Source organism: Pangasianodon hypophthalmus, chromosome 4, assembly GCF_027358585.1.
Source record: "Pangasianodon hypophthalmus isolate fPanHyp1 chromosome 4, fPanHyp1.pri, whole genome shotgun sequence".
Taxonomy (NCBI): Eukaryota; Metazoa; Chordata; class Actinopteri; order Siluriformes; family Pangasiidae; genus Pangasianodon; species Pangasianodon hypophthalmus.
This window is the reverse complement of record NC_069713.1, coordinates 23,246,447-23,269,119: the sequence shown is the minus strand read 5'-3', so window position 1 is coordinate 23,269,119 and position 22,673 is coordinate 23,246,447. Positions and strand designations below refer to the sequence as shown.

The window sequence follows — 22,673 nt, the reverse complement described above, 5'->3', positions numbered from 1 at the left end:
ATCTCAGTTTTCCCATCTCAGTATATACAGGCTCAAATTTACAGCACAATCTGGCAACCTTGAGGAGAGGCTGTAGATGTGGCCAGCAGATGTCGCTGTTGTATCTCGGCTTGATTTGCTGCAGTGAGGTGGAGGAGAGGAGAGGAGAGGAGAGGGATGCTACAGCAGCACTGGAGGAGGAGAGAGCTGTCTCCGTTTCTCATCTCTCTCTCTCTCTCTCTCTCTCTCTCTCTCTCCGCAGTTTTTTCCCAGCTCGTTTCCTCTCCCGGCGGATGCTGTGTGTCGGATGCTCGGCTCGCCGGTGTCTCACTCAAACGGTGCGGGTTTTCGGTGAAGATCTTTAGAGATGCTTAACGGATTCCGCCCCTGTGTGAAGAGCGGGCTTTAATCAGAGGACGGGAGCGCGAGCGCGTGTTTTTTTCACTCTGGATAGCAGTCGGTAAGCGCAATGTCATTCCAGCTGACACACACATACACACACACTCACACACACACACGCACACACACTCCCCGTACTACACTGCAATATCGGCTGTGCTTAGAGCAGTATGCCTCAAATATGATGCATGGGTTTGTTTTTGTTTTTTGTTTATTATAAAAAAATTTTTAATGCATTTCTCATGCTTCTTCGATTTAATAGTGTAGACTGATAACAGACTCCATTAGAGGCCGATTCTCCATCCGAGGAGATGGAGATGGAGGTGGAGGTGGGGGTGGAAATGGAGATGGAGATGGAGGTGGGGGTGAGAGAGAGATGAAAATGGGAATTACTTCCCTATTGACCTCAATTGCAATGCTGTATTTATTCATAGGAATAGATGGTGCGGTCATAATGGCTGCTGGTAGTAACATGTTGTGGCCTTACAAATAGCCAGTCAGAGAAACTGACATTAAGGAATGGGGTATTGATTTAGACTACAATGGAAACAAAAGGAAATTGCCTTATCTAAAAAAATAAATAAATAAAAAATAAAAAAAAGCAAGTATTTATTGGTGCTGTTTTTACTCACACATACACATAGAGAAACACACATGCACATACATATATAGAAAGAAAGCATAAAATTGAGATTCTCACAAATGAGGCCATATCATGTAACTGGACTGCCATAGACATCAAATGGTGAAATCACACCATTTAGTCATGAATATCCTAATAATATACCTTATACTATGTAATAGATAGCTAACCATGCTGAACAGCACCTATATTTGCACTCCATCGTATGTATAATGCATGTAAAATTGCACCTGCACATCTGTTCCATTTAAAACAGCAGCAGCTGCTTTTTGCTCAATGTTTATATCTGCCTGTGTGTATTCATTACTAAGAAAACATTCGGGTTGTAACGATTTGCTGGTTGGGACTGAGGAGGACGCAGCATGTCGTTAACCTCATTGATAGTGGATCAAGTGAAATTAATGAGGCGATCTTAAGTCATGAATTTGTAAGGTTACAGATCTGAAGCCTGTGGTGTATGGAATTCACAGCAGTCTGGTTTGTGTTTGTGTTGAGCGATTCGCCTGTGCAGGTCACAAACATACTCTTAAATATACTCTACATAGGCAACATATGTGGACTGTGTCTGTTTGCACCATGCATCCTTAAAATGGAGAAAGTTCAGGCATGATCCATGCTGACAGCTGTTTTTATTTCTCTTGTTCCATCATGATGTTGGAAGTATAGTAGAAAAAAAGGCTGTTGCTGGTGATTGGGGCAGCAGCCTCTGTTGGGAGACTGATGTCACTGCCTGACCAGCTGCACCTTGATAGATGTAGGATAATAGAAGTAAGCTCAGATCAACAATTCAATCAAGAATATTTCAGAACAAAGAGCTGTTATGAGCATGAATTATTTAAATGATGCATTTGCACCTGATGGAACACATTAGGCTTGATATTAGGCGTTTGTTCACCAATAACCTGTTAACCCTTGCCATCAGTATCCCCAGCACTGCTAGTTGTTGTCTTTGCCTGGTGTGTAGGTATGTTTGCATGAATAAATGAAGATTTTGTTGTTTAGTTCATTATATACAGTACATATAATTATTTGCTTTGGAACCTTGTTTCAGTCAAGGCATTGGTGCTGTTTCCCAACAAAAGAGAGCATCTTCAAGACCTCTCCAAATGTCTTTTACCATAATCCAGATATCCATTTTTAATCATTTGCTGCTTTTGCCGTCTTGTTTTCTCATTAGACGGTTTGTCTGGCAGTTTTGGATCCTAGCGCTAGACTATAGGTTTAAATCACAGCTGTTCCTTCCTCCCATACAGGGTCTTTCTTGTCTCCGTTTTAATGTAGTGTACCAGAGAATTTGATGTTTTCCTTTGAGAGGACTTTTGTGTGATTGCTTTGACCTGAGGTAAAAGCAGAAAATACATTAGATCCGAGTCTAAAACCTCTTAAACAGGGACAGACCTAATTCCACTTGCCAGTAGACAGACGATGGAAATGACTGTGACTAAATTTAGAGCAAGGCAAGTAAAAAAAAGGGACAAAAGTCTGCAATATGAGCACAGTTTTTGTGATATAGGACAAAATCTCAGAAGAACTCGGCAGTTCGATCAGTCCAGTCCAGTCAGTTGGTCTCCTCATTATGGTTCTTCTCCTCATTATGGTCCTCTAAAAATTCAGCAATGACCACGATGGCTCTCATTGTCAACACAGCTGATTCTACAAGCAGCAGATTGTCCATGGCTGGCACAAATGGAATGACACTGCAGTTTTTTTTTTTTGGGTTTTTTTTTTACATTTGTGAAACTGTTCCCAATATGTGATGCCAACTGGGCTTTGAAATGTGTTGATTAATTTCAGAGCTTGATAGTTATTCTTTGTTTGACGCCTTCTAAGACAAAAGCCTGTTTGTAACCGGACCACTTCCTGCTTAGATTTAAAAAAAAAAAAAAACTGCTATGTGCTTATCATTGACTTAAATTTTTAATGTAATAGCAATTTGGACAATCTTGAGACAATAGGAATTCAAGGCAAGCTCATTATTTGCAAATGGAATTTAGCCACCATCCTCCTGTTTTGTTAAAATGCCAGGAGAGTCCTCTTGGATGTCTTCCCTCTGTTGGATAAGAGTCATTTCCCTGCACTGTTTAATGCCCAGATCAAGTGCCTGTAGGAGCTCTCTTTTCCTACTTTCATTTGATCAGTGTACCATGTAAAGATGCAATTATACATATACCTACTCATGCTCTGCAGACTAGGAGCTAATTTTGTAGTGCAGAAAACTGCTACTGCTTAAGATAGTGCCGAACGGGAGACCAGACAAACAGGGGTACTTGTCTACCTGGCATCAGGAGAGACAATTTGTGCTTAGTGAGCCTTTGCACTTGCAGGGAAAACCACTGACACGTAAAATGTGAATTATGAGAGACAGCAGGGATATTGCAGTTTATTTATATCTCAGTTGACCTCTCCAGGGTGGTTCGTTCTTTTTTTTTTTTCTTTTTTCTTTTTTTTTTTTTTTTTTTTTACTATAACTATGAGTTGGTGTTTCTATAAAAGTCAAATTTAAATTTAAATCCCCATATAGTATGTTCTAAGGGCTAGAGAAAGATGAGTGATGAGCAGAACTGGGAAATGAAATTCAAATTTTTATGCCACTTGTCTGATTAGATGAGTGACTCATTTATGTATTTCCAGGGGGTTACCATATTCATCCTGTGTGAGAGAGAGAATAGAGTAGGCCATGACGTCGGGGCTAACACTGAGTAAGCTACAGTACGTCAGATAATCTCGCAGGTGAGAAAGAATTATAGTATATAACAGTACAACAAATCAACTGACCTTTCCTGTGTGTGTGTATATATATATATATATATATATATATATATATATATATATATATATATATAAGGAAAGATGCAAAGATGCCTTCAAAAATAATGTTGGCTGCTATAAAACACCATATCGGAGATCTTGCAATGCATAAAGCAGTTCTTCTTTTGTTTTTTAAATGTTGTTTTCTGTTTGCAATCAGCTTCAATTACATGTAATGTTAGAGTTGTTGCTTAGTGACATTGTTTTCCGTGGCCGTGGCATCAGTGCAGCTTTATTTCCTGTCATGATAGCCATTGTTGCATAAAGTCCCCATTGCTGTGTACCTACTGGCCACCTATCTTGTTAATCTACCTTTCAAGTGAACAGTTAGAGCCTCTAGTTCATTTCTCAGCCATGATACCACACTCCTGGAGCAGTTGAGGGTTAAGGGCCTTGCTAAAGGATCCAACAGTGGCAGCTTGGCAGTGATGGGATTTGAACTCACAACCTTCTGATTGGTAGCCTAGACCCATAACCACTGAGCCATCACTACCTTACCAGAGTACAACAGCACAGCTAACATTACTAGTTAAACCGGGTAATTAAATATGTCACTATTTGGGATGATAAGAAATTACACCAAGAATAAGCAAAGTGATTACTTGCCAAGTAGAATCAAAAACCATTTTTCCAGCCCTTTAACTCACTCGGGTCTCTCCAGTCCTGCATAATAATTGATATGTAGGAAATTTATATCAATTAATAGAAGTTTCCTGAGCCATGCTGGACGGTCAGATTCCCTCAGAATCTATTTTATCAGCTTAGCTGCTGTTCCATTAAATCACTTAAACAGCTGTATTGATATTCGGCTTATATATCGTTTGTCTAGTTGTGCTACTGCGGAATTTAAAGGGGCTGCTCTGCTATTCTCTTACCAACAGGAGCAGTCTTTGCCAGAACTCCTTACCATGAACAATTACCATGGAGCTAATCTTATTCTAGCCAGCTAATTTATCTCCCATAAGCACAAAAGAGCTTTAAAGAAATCATGAAGGGAATATCCAAGATGTGTTGCAAGTAGATGAGCAAGATTTAGGTGTAATAAACAAATATTATGGCATTGCCATTGGATTCATGAGCTCCCCTCACGAGACTTGCCATCATTTTATGGAAGCACAAGGTCTGTCTTCATATGATGAGCTTGGAAAACTAAAGGCCAGTGGATCTGATGGCAGTGCCAGTTGGCAACACCATAGATACCGGTAGTTAAATGGTGATTTGAGCCATGTCTCAAAAAGGGAATGTGGTTATTACTCTTATGCAAGCCAAATGATAACTTCATCCAGAGCTCACAGGCCTGTAACTGAAATCCCACATCAGATTCTTGTAACAGTCTTAATTGGAGTTTAAGCCTTGAAGTTTGGGCCGTAGTGCAGCAATTAAGAGTGAGAAAACAAGAGAAAGTTTCTTGAAGTAGAAGTTGGAAATAACAATCTTTGTTGTGTAACCCTGTGTTCACAGTAGCAAGTGACAGGCAATCATTCAATTTCTATGTGCATGCGTGACACCGAGCCGCGATTTCAGCGACATCGGCGAACGACAAAGCTACGGTGCGATGGGTGACGTTTGAATTCAGACTTTTTTAACTCTATGCAATTCAGGTCTGACAAATCCACATGAGTGGCTCGAATGATTCCTTGGACCAATCCTGTGGTATGTGTGTTCCAAAATCTTTTAGCTTCCCAATTAGTTCCCATTTAAGCGGTCGCTACATGGTGAACAAGACACAAACTACAAGCAACATGTTGCTTGCTAGCATGAGTGTAGGCTGAGTGTGCTGGTAGTATTAGTTTCCCTATAACATTGCAATCCACACCTTAAGGGTTTTGAATGTGTTTTATGATTAATCCATACTTATACAATAAAAATGTACTGATCAGTTTACATCATAAAAACAGTGAAATGAGAGAATGAGGAAATTCATTTTGACAGTTCTCCTATGTGCTGCTATTTACTGGTTACCAAATATGCAAAAAAAAAAAAAAAGTACAAAAGTGCAAAAAATTCAAGGCATTACATATTCAACAGACAATAATGCATACTGTTTTACTGAGAAAATATCTGAAATATATAACTAAGTGCTTAGTACCAGTTATGTTGATGAATGAAAAACGACTTTATTGTCATTATACATCTACATGTGGACAGTGCGATGATAAGAGAACATAGCATGGAGCCAAGAAGCAGAGAAAGTTAAGGGCTTGCTTAAGGGCCCATTGGTTCCATCTCTGCAGTCACACCATTTTGATCATTATTCCAGAGCTTTAACTGAAATGATATCCAGTAAATGCATAGCTGTCATGAAATAAAATAGTGGAAACTTGCACAATGGCTAAATGCTTGAGGCAAAAAAGCACTAATCTGACTTTGGGTGTTGATGGCATATAGAGAAAAGGTAACCATTGAGAACGTACAGTGCAGCATGATTTAGGAGAAGACTATAAAAAGCAGTGGGCCTCATTTGATCACAGTGAGCCCCACATAATTAGTCTTTATCACCAATGTCATGCTCAGCTGTCCTTTGAGAACATTACTGGAGGAGGCCTTTAATTGCCTTGGCTTTGTACTGTTTTTGCATCATATCTGTGACATTTGGCCAGGTTGGCATATCTTTTCAAACCTTACCGGCCTCTGCCAAAGCCTTAGTAGTCTATAATTTGTTATATGCAAAAGTTTTGAAAAGAACGTGACCATGTCTGCTTTCATTAATATTTGGATTTATATATCATACCACCATTAAAGGAACAGTTTGGCCAATAATGAAGTTGACATAATCTTTTCCCTGTTTCCCTAAAGTAAGTTGATCACCAAAGACATGTTTACTGGATGCATTTTTATTTAATTTTGCATCAGAGCTACAAGACTAATGTTGCTGACAGCTTGCTTATGTGGTTTCTGACACCGTATTACACAATTATCTTTAAAACATTACATAACAAAGCAATCCTGAAAACAGATTTTTTTTGAGTTTGGTATCACTAGTTTAATAATATATTAGAATTGATTTGGCTAATAGTTGATTTGGCTAATAGACATAAGGTATTTTAATATAATTTTAATATAAGCTTTTTCTGACATTTTTTGAACCAGTTTATAAATGGTAGTATTATACAAACACTGTTGATTATTATTAGTAGTAGTAGTAGTAATAGTAGTAGTAGTCATTTTCACTGTAATAAAAAAAGACACTTTTTCACTGAATTGAAAATAAATAACATAAAAATTCAAACTTACAATATGTCTGCAAAAAAATTCCAGTGTATCCTTAAATCTAATCTGGTGTCTATGGCCAGGCTATAAAATCTGCATCATATGCCAAAAGGAAGAGCCTTATGACGTGCCCTAGGCCTTCTAGAGGAATCAGATATGCACATATATGGTAAAAGGCAAGTAGGGCATCATTTGCCAAATATCATGCTCAGGTTTGTTTCAGGGCTGTGTGCAGGTCCTGCTGGGGACATACAAACTGTCTCAGTGTTAGAAGAAGAGATTAGATTAGAGATTAGATTCCTTTAAGACCTTATTGAACATTTTAATCCTCCCATGTGCTGTATCACTTTTTATTCTAACTACAAGCCAGTCCTGCATTAGTCTGAATGAAACCAGAATCTCTGCACTGAGTACATTTTCGGTGTTTGAAGTGGTACATGTAACTCATTATTGGCAAACATTTTGAACATTTGTACAAATGAAGTGATATTATGTGAGATGTTGATCTCTTCAGTCCTGCCTTGTAGAGAACATAATTCCCAACTAAACATGGAGTAGAAAGAAGAGGTTTGGTCATCACCAGCAAAGTAATAATCCTGACTAATTCTGTGTTCATATGTTTTCCACAGCTCTTTTATTTATGCTTTGTCAAGCAACGCTTACACTGTATAATTTTCGACTCGATTTTGTTGTCACACTCAAAAATCACACATCATAAAAGAATCCGTTGGTCGTGAGTTGAGATCGGCGGTGTTAGAATGCATAATGTGACGTGCTCACCAATGCCAAATTTAGTGCCATTGTAACCAAAGACAGCCAACGGCAGAGTTCTGGCAATGTCGGCAGTGTTTTATTAAAATCTCCAAGAGTTACCCCTGTTACGACACTCGTCTAAAAGCTACCAATAGGAGGATGGTATAGGATTACACAAAATTCATGGCACAACTATATTGATAATAACATGATAATAACAAAACATTCTACTTCAGGCTCTCTTTGAAGACTGTTTCTGTTTGCACATTTTCTGCACAAGCCTGGATCACTCTGATTGATCGTAGTACGTAAAACTTAGTCATTTTCTTTAAAAATTTCTGCTGAAATTGCACAGTGCAAAACCAGCTTTAGTCTCAAGAACCGTTCCAACCCTAAACAACCACCCCTGTGCCAAATTATCCATCTACTTGATTAGCCAGCTCATATGTGCTGGATTAGGTTTGGAAAACAATTCTCTAGGACATTAGCTGTCCGGGAACAGGGTTAGTGATCACTGCACAAAGCAGAGAGTTTTTATTATAAGGTCACAGAAGCTTTGAAAGATGTGTAGCAATGATACAACTTGGCAGATTCACTCCTCCCAGTGATGGTCCCGCACTGATAGTTTTGGATTTATCTGATATACTGCACCACACCCGGTGGATTTTCATTCCGTCGGGCTGTGGGCTGTAAGCACACTGGAACATCTGGTTTAATTGGAGCAATGCAGCCCTGAGTGCGAGACAGAATTTGGTGAAGTGGATTCTCAGCTTGCTAAAAGACGAGTCAGACGCTGCCAGCAGAGACTAATTTGTTGTCAAAAGCATATGGCTAAGGCCTTAATGGGAGGTACTTGGGATGAAAACCAGCTCAGGACAGCTGTCCCCAATGACAAATTTTTACTAAAAATAAAGTGTAACAGGTTGTTTAATAGCACGAAGAGCCAGAAGAAAAGGCTGCCATACTGTGAACATCCATGCAAGATTGATTGCTTATCATGTAGTTATAGACTGTATTAGTTAAATTTAGTCACAGTATGAGGTGGGAATGCTGCTGCAAGATTCAGGTTTCTGGTTTTTTTTTGTTTGTTTGTTTTTTTGACTCATAATGGCTATGAGGTGCTCATTGTTTTTGACAGAATTGGACACGACCCCATCCCAGAGGGCTTTGCACCATGTGAGCTTATGAGAGGCATTTATACGGACTGATTTAACCTTACCACCTGCAGTAAACAAAGCTTGAAACAGAGAATTCAGAATCCATCACTTTGAAGAAACGGTTTGGCTAGCAGATTGATTCATAAGGCAAGGCTTTTTTTAATACAGTTTTAGACTGCAGTTAGAATGCTGTCAGGGCTGTCAGGAATCACAGCATGGCTGTGAAGGGATGCGTCATATCTTTTGGAGGATCTGTTAATCATTTGGGTGATAGAGTGCTGATGGAGAGTGAGATCACCTGCAAGAGCTGTAGCACAGGTCTTGTGATTCTGTGTTAATGTAAAAAGACACAGTATCACCTATAGATAGCACTATCTCTATGGAGGTTGTGACATGTTCACATTACAGGCGTTTAGGCTGTGTTCCAAATTTTGGCTCTAATGCAGTCTATTTTTGCCTTCGTCAGCTGTTGAAGATTTTGGGGTAAAAGTGAAAAAGAACCAAAAGACCAACCAATGGCTGTTACTGTTTTAGTAGCTATCATTGGTATTTCTGTGCAGAAATATGTGCAGTTTAATGATCTAGATCTATGCAATGATGATCTGTGGAGAAAAAAAAACACCTTATATTTGCCATTTCTTGCTGGGGTTGTATGACCCCAGATTGGATATATATCAAATCTAGGATTACACATGAAAGTGGTATGTAGGCAGAGCAATCAAATTTGGGCCAGTTCCACACTTGAATTGTAAATGTGCTTATAGTGCAGTTCCACGAGGGTAGAAGTAAATAAACACTAGTACTTAGGAGCAGTCAGTCAAGCTAGGTATGATACAATCTTAGTCAAAGTCAAAGAAGAATTACCGACAACAATACATGTAGAATAAAGCAACACAGGTCATTGATTATCTCAAGAGGTACATCAGCATGCAGAACGCACCTGGATAAACATGTTAAGCACTACAGGGTGCTGAAAGAGCTTCTTCATCGATATTCATGTGCTTTCAGAAGCACCTTTAAGTCATTCCTGACATATATGAGTCAATCTGTGGAAAAAATGAAGCAGGATAATTTTGTGGAACCACAAGTAAATAAGCCTGGATTTATATTTAGTGCCACACAGTTGATTGCTAAAAGGGGCAGTTTTAGGATTTTTTTTTTTATTGGGGTAATAAAGTAAAAACATGATGTCCACCAAAGCTGAGGATTATAAATGTGTGTTCAAGTTTCAGACAAAACTGCCATCTATGTATATAATAAGCAATAAATACCAGCTTAGATGATTCTTGTTTGTGAAACAATTTTAAGACCAAATCAAAGAAATTATAGAAAGCCATAAATGAGTTAAAGGAGATTTATAGTAAATAAAAGTGCAACTCAGGAGCATGAGCCAGTTACTATAGGGTCTTTACCTGGCAGTTCTGCCTTCTAAGAGGAATCTTCTGCCTTCATCATTAAACCAGACTGGATACTCAAAATAATGTACTAAATCAATTTTTTTATTAGAAACAACAGAAAATGGTGGAATGGTGGAATAATGCTAGTTTGTTTATCAGACACATTATGTATCTAATAAGATTGTGTTCTCTGGTTCCGGAGTGGCCCAGCAGAAAAGCATTTGTGCTATCATCAGGAGATTGTGAGTTCAAATCATATATGTATGTTGAAGAGGGTAGATAACACTTTTCCTCTGAGTGTGTTATGCTGCACTGTGACAAAGCATGAGCAGCAATTTGAAAAGATGATTTGAAAAAAGAAAATGGGGGGGGGGCGAAATATTGCATCCTCTGTTTTTGCAACTGATTTGCTCAAGAATGATGTGTTCTGGACCTTTCATTCAAATTTCATTTCAAAATTTTTCATAAGTTTTTTTTGTTCTTGGCAGGAATGAAGTGCTCCCTCATTCTGAGTCCTACGGAACATTTACACTGGTACCATTTTCCACTGTCTTCACTGTATTTTCCTTAGCGTTGTCTCTTTACTGTGCTGTTTTAATTAGGTTTGCCGGTGTAGCTCGGCCATCCCCCCATCCCCCACCAGCCCCGTTTATCTCACAGCATGGAATATCAACAAGACCCTGTAGCTTAGTGGCAATAACATCATATGATGACAGTTTTTAAATGATGCATCTCAGATATCTCCTCAGACCATGGAACATCTGTGACGAGGAGGAGGGAATGGCCAGGCTGTGGGGATGCACGCCTGGCGCTGAGTGGACTAATCAGTGGGAGAGAGAGATAAGGAGCAGATGGAGACACCAGAGAGAGAGAGAGAGAGAGAGAGAGTGAGAGAGAGAGAGAGACACGTGCGTGTTTTATGTTTGACACACATTTGTGTTTTACGTTCTGTTTGAGTTCGGTTTATGATTAAAGTTTACGTTTGTGTTCAGTCGGTTCCCGCCTCCTCCTTGCCCATCTTGGAAGTTTGTTACAACATCATTACCTTTTATGTGACAGGCCAATGGGAAGTATTTGCATTTTTGCCATCTTGGAAAAATATTAGGTGTGAATTAACTATTCAGTGTTGTAGCTAAATACCTACAGTATCAAACTTATGTTATGAGGTTTCATTAACAACTGACACCAGTTAGCAATCCTAGAAAGCATGTCATTGTTTCCATGTTCCTGCACCTTATGTTTGTGTTGCCTTCCACGATTGCACATGGACTCCACACTGGTTAATACCTGAGTATGTATTTATGAGTGTATGCACCTATACCGTCTTAATGGGAGCACATAACACATACTGCAAGCTCGTTTCATTGTGTTTAACATTATTGAACTTTCATCTCAGCTATTTGGATTTCCTGCATTGTCTGTTTTGTGTGTTTGAATTTTTTTTTCTGAATTTCTGAATCTCAGAAATTGTATCCAATGGCTGTCATTACAACTGAAGTTCAAGAGCATTTAGTGCTACAAATGCTGCTGATAGTGAAAGGAAAAATTTGTTTTTTTGTGTGCTCAGGATACCCAACTACCATTCGTTTTTAAACAAGTAGTTGATTTGGTAGCAATATGACAAAATTATGTTGCCATTTTTTAAGATATTTTCCATTTACATGGTAAACTGATGATTTTTTTGGCCTTTGCTTTTTTAAGACACAAAGCAGCAGTAAAACGCTTTCACAGTTCCACAGTTTAAGATAATAATCTAATGATGAATGGATAGATAGATAAATGGATGGATAAATGGATGGATGAAAAGAGGGAGTATAAGACAATTAAACAGCTGGTTAAAAAAAGAATAGACAAGAAAGAACTGACATTCTTACAGCAGCTGAGCAACTGTGTGCAAGTGTGTGTGCTATAAGAAACATTATAGAGGTATGATGGCAGTGTGCATTAAGACAATCTGTCCTTTGTTCACATGTAAGATCTGTGATGTTTCAGTCAATGTAACATGTTCACGCATAAAAAAACGTCAGTGGGGTGAATCAGAAAAAATGTCAAAAGAATAATAAAATAAAATAAAATCTTAGCAAGTAAATATATCTCGTATACAGGCAGATTCAACTAGAATTTCTCTTTATTCTCTTTATTATGTTTTTAAACAACTTTAAGATTACTAAGCTTGAAATTCTTATTTTAAGCATTTATTTTTATAAAGAAGCTAAATTATCTGCCAATAGAATAAGACCATTTTAGGCTTGAAATTAGTAAATATGTTTAAAAATAGGTCTTATATGGTCTTATATTTGTCTTATATTACAACAAATATTTCTTATGATGAGGATGATTAGATAACATTTCCTTTATTCAAGATTACTTAAGATTATTCTTCACTAACTGACATGTCATTTTTTGCAGCATAAATATTCAAACGCCAAAATAAAATGTGTCATCTACTTCAACCCCCCAGTTCACACCTGATAATTTTTGATCTGTAACAGCACTACTATGTAGTACAGCTTTCTTCATTTTGGGTCTTACTCATGTATAGCTTCCTCTGCTTCCTACTGGCCTGTGTCTGTCTACATTGATCCTGCTGAATGAAATGGAAAGATTTCAAATAAACGTAGTGTAATTCTATTTATCCTGGTCAGGAAACAGAAAACAGCATTAGCTTAATATTAATTCACCATGAACAATCTGAAAGTGACATTACTTTTATTTTCCATTTTCTATAATCATGCAGCTTGGGGAACCCAGAAAGCTTCGTTTATGGTCAGAGAACAGTAGATTGCTCCCTGAGTATCAATTCATTAGAGATATACAGCAGACTCTGTGAAGAATGTGGGGACAGTTGAAGTCAGCTCAGCTTTTTCCTATTTAGTTACTCACTGCTCACTATCCCACAATCCCTCTCTTTTATTTGCCACTTTCCACTGAAAATGAATTGGAGTGAAATTTCAGACAGTAAATTTGTTTTTAATGTTCATGTACGGGAAGTGTGGAGTGTGAGTTGCCTGATTCAGTCATTTGCTACATTCTTGTGGGCTAGATAATCTTGTTAGGTGGGCCATTCCAAACGCAAGGCTGGCTCACAGCTTCAGGGTCCCTGGTTCAGATCCAGAGCTCAGGTTACTGCCTGTGTGGAGTTTTGCATGCTCTCCCTGTGTCCATGTGGGTTTCGTCTGGGTTCTCCGCCCAGAAACATGTGACAACATAGTGGATGATTGTGTGTGAGTGTGTGCATAATGCCCTGTGATGGACTGAATTGGGATATACTGCTGGCATGGTTTGGGCCCACTTGTCCTCTTTGACCGAAGGATCACAAATCAAATCAATGCTTCAGACTGATCTTTTTTATTCTATAATGAAATATTTCCATTTTGATGGGAGTGGTCTCTTCCGGGATGACAAGGGCATGAGGGGTCTCTTCCAGGATGCCAAGGGCATGAGGGGTCTCTTCCAGGATGCCAAGGGCATGAGGGGTCACTGGATGGTTTGATGTATATAAAAATGATTTAATGTGGTGTACTCATATACTGTGGTCTTGAGATCTCAGCCTAACTGTTATAAAAATGTTGCTTACTGTATAAAATGATTCACATGCAATGAATTTCCAAATTTATATTCAACGCATCTAGATTGGTGAATGCAGGGTATAGAGTATGCATAAATCTGAAGAGGGTATAACGTTTGTTGGAGGCAGCCCCAGCCCAGAGAAGGCGTAGATGATCTAGCTATTAATCTTGGAGAAAAATGATCTGCCGTTCTGCTCATGTGCTAAATGATTTACCCCATCCTGTTTAGCAGTAAAGTTTGCTGCATTGCATGGACCCAGTTCTATTTTATATAGGAAGGCCTCTGCTTAATATTCCTTGTGGAGATTCTCTGTGTTATATTATATTTATTTTTGATATTATCAATCAAGAGGAGGTGCATGATTAAGATTAGCACCGAGACGTGTAATCCATCAAAGCAACAGCTGGTGCTGTTATTAGTTAAAGCTGCCATGCTTGGACGCATTCAAAATGATCACACTTAACTGGTGGCAAGGCATCAGTTTGACCTAGAACTGTCTCTCTGTGCCTCCCTATGGACTACAAGGCAAGGAGAAGAGAGGTTTCTAACTTTGTATCAGCTCACTTAATCTTTCTTGGTATGTACTCATACTACTTTGTCTATGTTTTTTAGTAGCTTGAAAGAGCAGTTATGCAACTTACGCAACCCTCCCAGGTGCACTCATTCTGCACATGAGCGGCCATTTTCTGGGCTGATGCTTGTTCTGGGGAGCTTGGGCTGACATTTGGTGAGCTAGTTGTGAAAAGAGGGAACAGTTAGAGAAAGGAGGAGAAAACAACAAGAAGGTGGAGGGACAGAGAAGGACAGGGAAAGGCAGGGAAGGGGCAAATGGGGGCGCGAGAGAGAGAGAGAGAGAAAGAGAGACAGATGATGATGATGTTCATTTCTAAACACCACAGCACTTCAGTGAGACTTTATTACCTTATGCACAGGCCACTGAATTCGAAGTCTATATGAAAACTCATCATATTGCACCAAATCAAATACTTGGATCAATGAGTAAGAACTGTGTTTGGGAAACAGCACAGGAGAGCTGAAGAGAGAAAATAGGAGAAGTGCATACTGAGAAAGCAGACAAAGAAAAATGTGAATAGACAGACTAAACACTTTTCATAAATAGGAACTTGTTACATCCGTTTTGTGTTTTTGCCCTATTTTAACAAAATTTTTTGCCCCATTTGTTAGCTACATGTCCAATATTGCCAAACTGGGAAAGGATGTGCATCCTGTGAGATGTGAAGTCACTTTATGAACTGCTGCATGAGTAACATTTTAAGGCCTGTTAATAGATGCACTATTCCATATACATGAACTAACAGAGGAATCCCATCCCTCTAGCCCACAAGCCAGGCTACTTATTCTCTTTTGGGCTGTGATATCACCAAGATTCGAATTTGCATCTAATTTTAATAGGGCCCTTGCTTAGACCATTAGCCCCCCCTGCTGCATACCTTTAACAATATTTTCATTCCTGTTGCAGTGATTATAAAAATGTGTTGCTTTTTTTGTAGGAGTAATGCCAGTTCCAGACCAGTCTTGTGACAGTGAGAACTCCACCATGCTGAGCCCTGTACTAAACGCCTCCAACGGGGATGGATCTGAGACAGAGACGACCTCCGCCATTCTGGCCTCCGTCAAGGAGCAGGTCATTCAGTTTAAATGGCTAATAACTGGCTTTATGAACAACCCCACTACAAAACATTGGCTCTTTCATTGGTTATCCACATATGTGTACTGCGCTGAACATTCGTGTGCATCATTTATCCCTGGCACTGTGATTAGCCAGATTAACCAGACATAGTGTCTAACCACTGTATTCAGCACCTTGTCATTTTATTTTCAAACACTTTTAGAATAAACCCAAATTATCAAAGCTATCACTGCATGCTGTAAATAGTAATTATGTGGGCCATACCATTCCTGAAAACCCATAAGCATATGCGGGATAGAGTTTACATCTGACTTCAAGGTGCATGGTGCCCTGTGCTGGACTGGCATCCCATCCAGAGTGTATTCTTGCCTTATGCCCAGTGTTCCCGGGACAGGCTTTACAGCATAAAGTGAAGCTAAATGAACAAATGTTTTGCAGTATATAGTAGCATATATAGTATTGTATACTCCCCAATTTAATAGGAACACATATACTCCTGTTCATTCATGCAATCAGCCAATCATGAGGCAGCAGCGTAATGCATAAAAGCATGCAGATCCAGGTCAAGAGCTTCAGTTAATGTTCACTTTAAACATCAGAATGGGTGGAAGATGTGATCTCAGTGACTTGGCGTGGTTGTTGGAGCCAGCTTGGCTGGTTTCAGGAACTGCCGATCTCCTGGGATTTTTATGCACAACAGTCTCTAGAATGGTGCAAAAAACAAAAAATATTCAGTGTTCAATATTCAATATTAAGCTCTGTGGTCGAAGTGGCTTGTTTTAACCCATCCACCCATCCATCCATCAATGTGTCTTGTGCTTTTCTGCTCTCTATGGATGTATCTGAGTTACCGTATTCTTTTCTTCTCAGCTCAAACCAGTCTGGTCATTCTCCTCTGACTGCTCTCATCAACAAGGCATCTCCTCTTGCAGCAATTCTGAATGGGTCACAGAGATCACATTTTTCCCCATTCTGATGTTTGACGTGAACAGTAACTGAAGCTGTTGACCTGTATCTGCATGATTTTATGTATTGTGCTTCTGTCACACTGATTGCCTAATTGGATAATTGCATGAATGAGCAGGTGTACAGGTGTTCCTATTAAAGTGGACAATGAGTGTATATTGCATGAAGGTGTTTCACAGTGGTGTGAATACAGGAACGGTGGATCACAATGTTTGACACACATGCATTATTTTTATAAATAGAGAGAAACATGGTGTGATATATAATGTGTCATGTTCCAATTCTTTTGTGTACCATTTAAGTAACTATTTTTTAATTTAGATTTGTGACTCAAGTGTATACTCTATAGAGGTCCATTCAAGCCGTTACTCACATTTTATGTTGTAAACTATACAGTCCCCTCCAAAAGTATTGGAACAGCAAGACCAGTTCTTTTGTTTTTGCTATACAATGAAGACATTGCGTTTGAGTTCAAAAAATGAATATGAGACAATAGAGCAGAATTTCAGCTTTCATTTCCTGATATTTACATCTACATGTGTTAAACAACTTGGAACATGGCACCTTTGGTGGCAGACCACCCAATTTTTAGGTGAGCAAAAGTATTGGAACAGGTAGTCTTAATGTAAATAACATAATAATATTTCACATATACTGTACCTTGCTTACAATAACTGCATTAAGCCGGAGACCAACTGACATCATCAACTGTTGCTTTCTTCTTCTGTGATGCTTTTCCGGGCTTGTGCTGCACCTTCTCTCATTTGTTTTATCAGTTGCTGAAATTCTGATCTATCATCTCATATTCATCTTTTGATCTCAAACCCAAATGTCTTCAGTGTATAGTAAAAACAAAAGAATTGACCTTGCCTTTCCGATAAGATCGGAGGGGATTTATTCAAAATACAGACAAACTGTATTATAATTATGGCTGTCCCTTCTTATTATTGTATTAACATTGTGTGTATTGGCATGAAAACTTTAGTAGAAGACAAAGCATCCTGAAGTTCTTGCCGTAAGCATTTTGTCTCTGTGATTGGCTGTCTGAAGGACAGATATAGCCACCCTGTTACTTTATCATAGTATCATCAGCTGATGTCACAGATCACTTAATTGGTGTGATTACTCATTGTCTGCAGTTGATCATAAATTCTCAGTATTTTTGGCTGACATCAACCAACACCACTGGAGTGAGTTGCCAGTTTGTGGGAATGTATATGGAGCTGGTGGTGTTATTTTACTACTCATGTAGTGAGAAATGAAACACATGTTTATGTGCCAGGATGGCTTGAAGCCTTATTCAAACACATGTAAAGCCATACAGAGACTGAACTGATCATGACAAGACAGCCATTTCTTGTCCTTGTTTAGCTTGCTCTACCACTGTTAACCACTGTTAACCACATAACAGGGGGGGGGGGAGGGGGGGGGGGGGGGACCTGACACACTCTCAGAGTTTGGAACTGACATGGGGAATGGTAAAGTAGGCCGCAGCCATAGGCTGGGCCAGTCTAATAGCTTTCTTATTAGAAAAAGAGAGATAAAAATGTCAGCCATATTATTTTGCTGCAGGCCTCCTATTTTCTCTGTCTGGCTCACAGAAGAACCAGACTCTCAACCACACCCCACTGGACTATGATGTGCTTTCTCATTTTCGTTACATTCACTTACTGGTAATTAGCCATGGATAGCTTTTTGAATTTAGAGTTCCCATTTGAGTTCATAATTGTTCCTATTTATTATTTGCTTTGTTATAATCAATACCACTATCATGTTAAGTGAAGGAATTGTAAGGACACATTATTACTGTTACCATAGCTGTACCAGGTTATCTGTGAATGCTGAGTGATTCTCACACTTTCTGTAGTCAAATATATGTAACCTAAACTCAGAGTTATCAAATATATTGCAGCCAGGAACCCTTTCCAGTATAAAAAAAATCCCATGGACTGTTTTATGCTCACAGCACAGATTTATTTGAAGGACTTAATCTAACTACTCAAAAATTAGACACATTAGGCAAAATCCAAAACAGTCATATGTATTTATTGGAACCATTAACTTTCCACCCACAAAAGCCAGACCAGTGGCATTACTTTTTAGACACACATTAGTGTTATAATGGAATAGTTTAAATTCATTAAGTTCAGGTGATCGTTTAATTAGGCTTATAATAACTGAATAAAATAACAGGTAAACCTTTATTTAAAAAATAAAATTAAAAGTAAATAAATAAATAAAATGGACAACACTTGGAGACCCATGGACCTACAATATTTGCTTACCCTACTAAAATAATCATAAGTATTCTGCTTCAACCAATAGAGGGCATTGTTCTATTTTACTCTCCTTTGGGAAGTGGGTTTTTAGCTGAGGTAATCAGACAAAGACCTCTATTTGTTAATCATGTTTTATATGTTAAAATAAATAAGTAGTTCATCCTGTAATGTGCAGATTTGAGTGTCAACTTGTGTCCCTGTCACAGAAGGGATCTGTCACTTCTGTTTCAAAAGTAGTATCCTTTAGTATCCAAGAGAATGTTAAGAAGTGCAAAATATTCAGGTACTCTCTGTGTGTGTGTGTGTGTGTGTGTGTGTGCTTTGTCTGCAGTTTTTAGGATTGCACATGTAAGTTTTATCTTATGAGTCTCTCACAATACTAAGCTCCCCTGCACTCCCACATTGTAATATAGGTAACAAGTTTGAGTAGGCACAGTATAAATATGCTTAGTTGAATAAAAGGGGGAGGTACTACATTTCCACTTTGTAGTCTTTTACCTGCAGGGTTCTATCCTCACTGCTAATGATCGTGTCCTCATAGTGTTCCTTCTGGCACTGCAGTCTGCATGGGGGCATGTGCAGATAGATTGCTATGTTGGATTTTTTTGTCAGAATATTCTTCACTGGTGATTGTCAACAATACGTGTTGCTAACAATGATCAGGTTAAGAAAATTAACCTGAGTGTTTAAAGAGACTAATGTACAGACAATTAACCAGGCATTAGTACTCCATGTTCAGTTTTCAATGTTCAGTTTTTCAAATTGTCACTCACAGTCAGTTCTTTACTGATATAGAGCCTCTAATGACTTGTAATGTTCCATTACGTTCAAATAAGTGGGATAGTTCATGGAAAATTTTTCTTAACTGTATCTTGAGGATCCATAGCGTTAGTTGTTTTCTAAAACAAATAGACTTGTCAGTATTCATACTTCACTTTCGAGGAGTACTTTCTCTGATGTAGCAGAGGATTTGCAGCTCCTTCTTGCCATGCTTAGGAAAGTTCTTCCACTGGCACTACTCTGCATGTTAACGCTTCTCTTAACCTCCCTTTTTCTTTCTTTCTTTCTTTCTTTTTTCTTTCTTGACTTTAGAAATTTGTTTTTGTAAGTTATATATAATCATATGGTCTTTAAAAAGTTATATTACAGCCTTTGTCCACAAGGTGCAACCTGCTGAAGCATCACAATGATGCCCCATAGCCATTTAGTTGCTCTACCTCTTAATTTTTTCTCCCCAACATTACAATGTAGCAGTGTGGCCTAAGGGATCTGCATGTATTTTTATCCTTCATAACAATCTCATTATTTTATATTTGTTCCTTTAGTTGCAGGATTGCAAAAGCTACTTTGCATGTACACTCATACTGAGAACCTTCTTGTAGAACTGATGCAGATTCCACAAGGTTACTCCACATACTTATAACCACAGTTACATACTTAGCTAGCATTCAATTTTATCCCCTTCTAGCCACCAGAAGTGGTGTATAACACCTGGATAATATCTGCCATCTCTCATCAATGTCATAAGGAACAGGACTTCCCAGAAAAGTGCTCAGAAATGACTGCCATACTCCCACCAATGGAAGGAGCTTGTAAAATCTCCAGGTAGCACCAGGACAGACTTTCTGAAATTATACAGTTCTAAATAAATAATTTCCATAAGGAGACAGAGCTTGTAGAGTGGTATGTCATAGTAGGGGTTGGGTGTCCATCATCTCTGTGTGCTAAGGTGATGATGCCCACCACCCAGTGGGCTAACCTCTGCTTAGACAATGGAGCACCTTGTGTCTTACCCCATAGCAAATAAACAGCTGGTCTAAGGATTGAATGGCTGCTGCCCAGTCCAAAATACACATTAAGGTATGCTCCAGGCACAGCAACGAACATTTTTCAGGTTCACCTTCACTGAAGGCTCAAGGTCACTTGACTGAAAAGTTCAATGTTCAAAGTTAGGTGATATGAAAACCTTGATTGAACTACAAGATAACTCCAGAGTCATCTGGCCAGCAATGCATACAAGGCATGATTATCATGAGGGAACGCAACTCCCCAAATTTCTTAGCTGGAAATAAGATTCCAAAGACACTCACGTCAAGTGAACTTCACACATAGGTTCATAAAGAGAATCTTTAAGAGACTCCAAGACAAGATGGAGTTTCTTAAAGGTCTCAGGTGGGGCTCCTTGGGGACCAGCATGGATGGAGGTGTCTTGCTCCCTTTAGAAAGCAAGTAATAAGTCCATGGAGCTCCAGAGACATGCCATCCATGGTGGTGAGCTGCCATTTACATCTTTAGGGTAGACATGCTGCTCTTCAGCAATTCCTGAAGAAAGGTCAAGATGCTAGGAAATGGAAAATGCACATGGTTCAGCCAATAAGGTGAATACCATTCACAGGGAAAGATGACCTCGTTGGTGTCCATTTGGGACAGCTGATCTGCTTGGAGAGCTGCCAGGGTATTCCAACATCCTGTGAAAGCAGCAGTGGAAACCAAGGTCTTGCCAACCATCTCGAGGCCAGAAGTAGGGCTTTATGGCCAAATTGCTGAATCCTGCACAGAATAGGAAAAATAAGCAGTAGAGGAGGAAAGGTATTTAACATGTGGCAAGCCAGTCTTGGACCAGAGCATCATGTCCTAGAGTGAACCTCAACCAGTAATTTAATACCCTTTCACTGCAAAGAGGACTGCCCTCAACTCTATCTGGTTGATGTACCTTACATCAGGAGGCCACCTGCCCCCAATACCCCCGTGGCACCAAAATTCCCCCAGCCTTTATGTTAAACGTGTGGTGATTATCTCTCTCTGGTGGGGCCAACCAGACTCCTGCTAGCCCCCAACCAGACTCCTGCTAGAAATGTCCTGTACTGCCTGTGGGCTAATTATTGAGCTCCCTTTACTGAGACATGTTTTAGTGGTGTTTGGGGTCCAGTTGCAGGCTCATGACCCATCTCTCATGACTCATCTCTACCTGCAATTCTAGCAAGCCTAGGGGGAATTACTGATGTGACTGTCGTCACCCATCCAGGCAGTGACCTGGCTGAAACTCATTGGTGAGTCTGCCACATGCTGGTGCAAACATTCTTAGTGAGTCCTGCTTCATGCCAGTTAACTCTGTGATCTGCTTTGTGTTAGTTCAGTGTCACAATGAGCCTAAGTGTCGCAATGTAAGACAGTGGGTGAATGTGTTCTGGATGGAGTGCTCTTTGGTTAGAGCGCACAGGAGCCAGTATTGTAATAGCAGTGGTCATCAGAGGAACCTTTGTATGCACCTTCCAAAAGGACATTTGAATTGGACTGTCTGGCCTAGGAAGGTAAACCATAGAAAACAGCTCCAGCACCATAAATTAAGCATCAAGCAGGTCCACAAATGTGAGCCACTCCCGTGGCAACACAGCTTGTACTGCAGTTTGTACCCCTGTAACTTTGACATCAGGACTGCTTGGGCAGTGAGGTAGTGTCTTGTCTGGTGAAACCACTAGTGACACAAACATTAACAGCAGGCATATGTCCAAGGCTGGCCTGTTTACGACGCATCATATCAGACAGAACATGTGCCAAGGTTTCCGGGTTCGAGTGAGCTGGACCCACCAAGACTGGTATTGTTAACTGTGGTGATTCAACTAGTAGGTTATCATCAGGTTGACTGGCCACTGAGCTGTAAGTGGGGCTGTGCTGAGAAATGCAAGCCTCTGAGTCAAACGGTCTCAGTTCTTGAATCACTGATTTCAGTTGAGCCATGTTTGCTGCCAAATTATTCTTTTATCTAAATAGCAGCTTAGACTATTTTCTTGCTTCATGAGGCGAGGTCAGGTGTCACTGGGGCTAGGAGGTTACAAACAATCAGCTGTTTAGACTGAGGGG

At 39.4% G+C, this 22,673-nt stretch overlaps 1 protein-coding gene across 4 annotated transcripts in view; it reads left to right on the top strand.

Moving 5' to 3' along the window:
• Window positions 1–117: 117 nt before the first annotated feature.
• The window catches only part of ctnnd2b (catenin (cadherin-associated protein), delta 2b), an 81,072-nt gene continuing 58,516 nt past the window's right edge, over window positions 118–22,673 (top strand). For 2 of the 4 annotated variants that reach the window (XM_026936866.3, XM_026936865.3), the window contains exons 1-2: window positions 118–439; window positions 15,428–15,561. In XM_026936866.3, coding sequence (XP_026792667.1) covers window positions 15,433–15,561 — 129 coding nt within the window. In that variant the 5' untranslated portion in view covers window positions 118–439; window positions 15,428–15,432. The remainder of the gene's footprint in view (window positions 440–15,427; window positions 15,562–22,673) is intronic. The other 2 variants (XM_026936869.3, XM_053233048.1) reach the window with 2 other exon arrangements.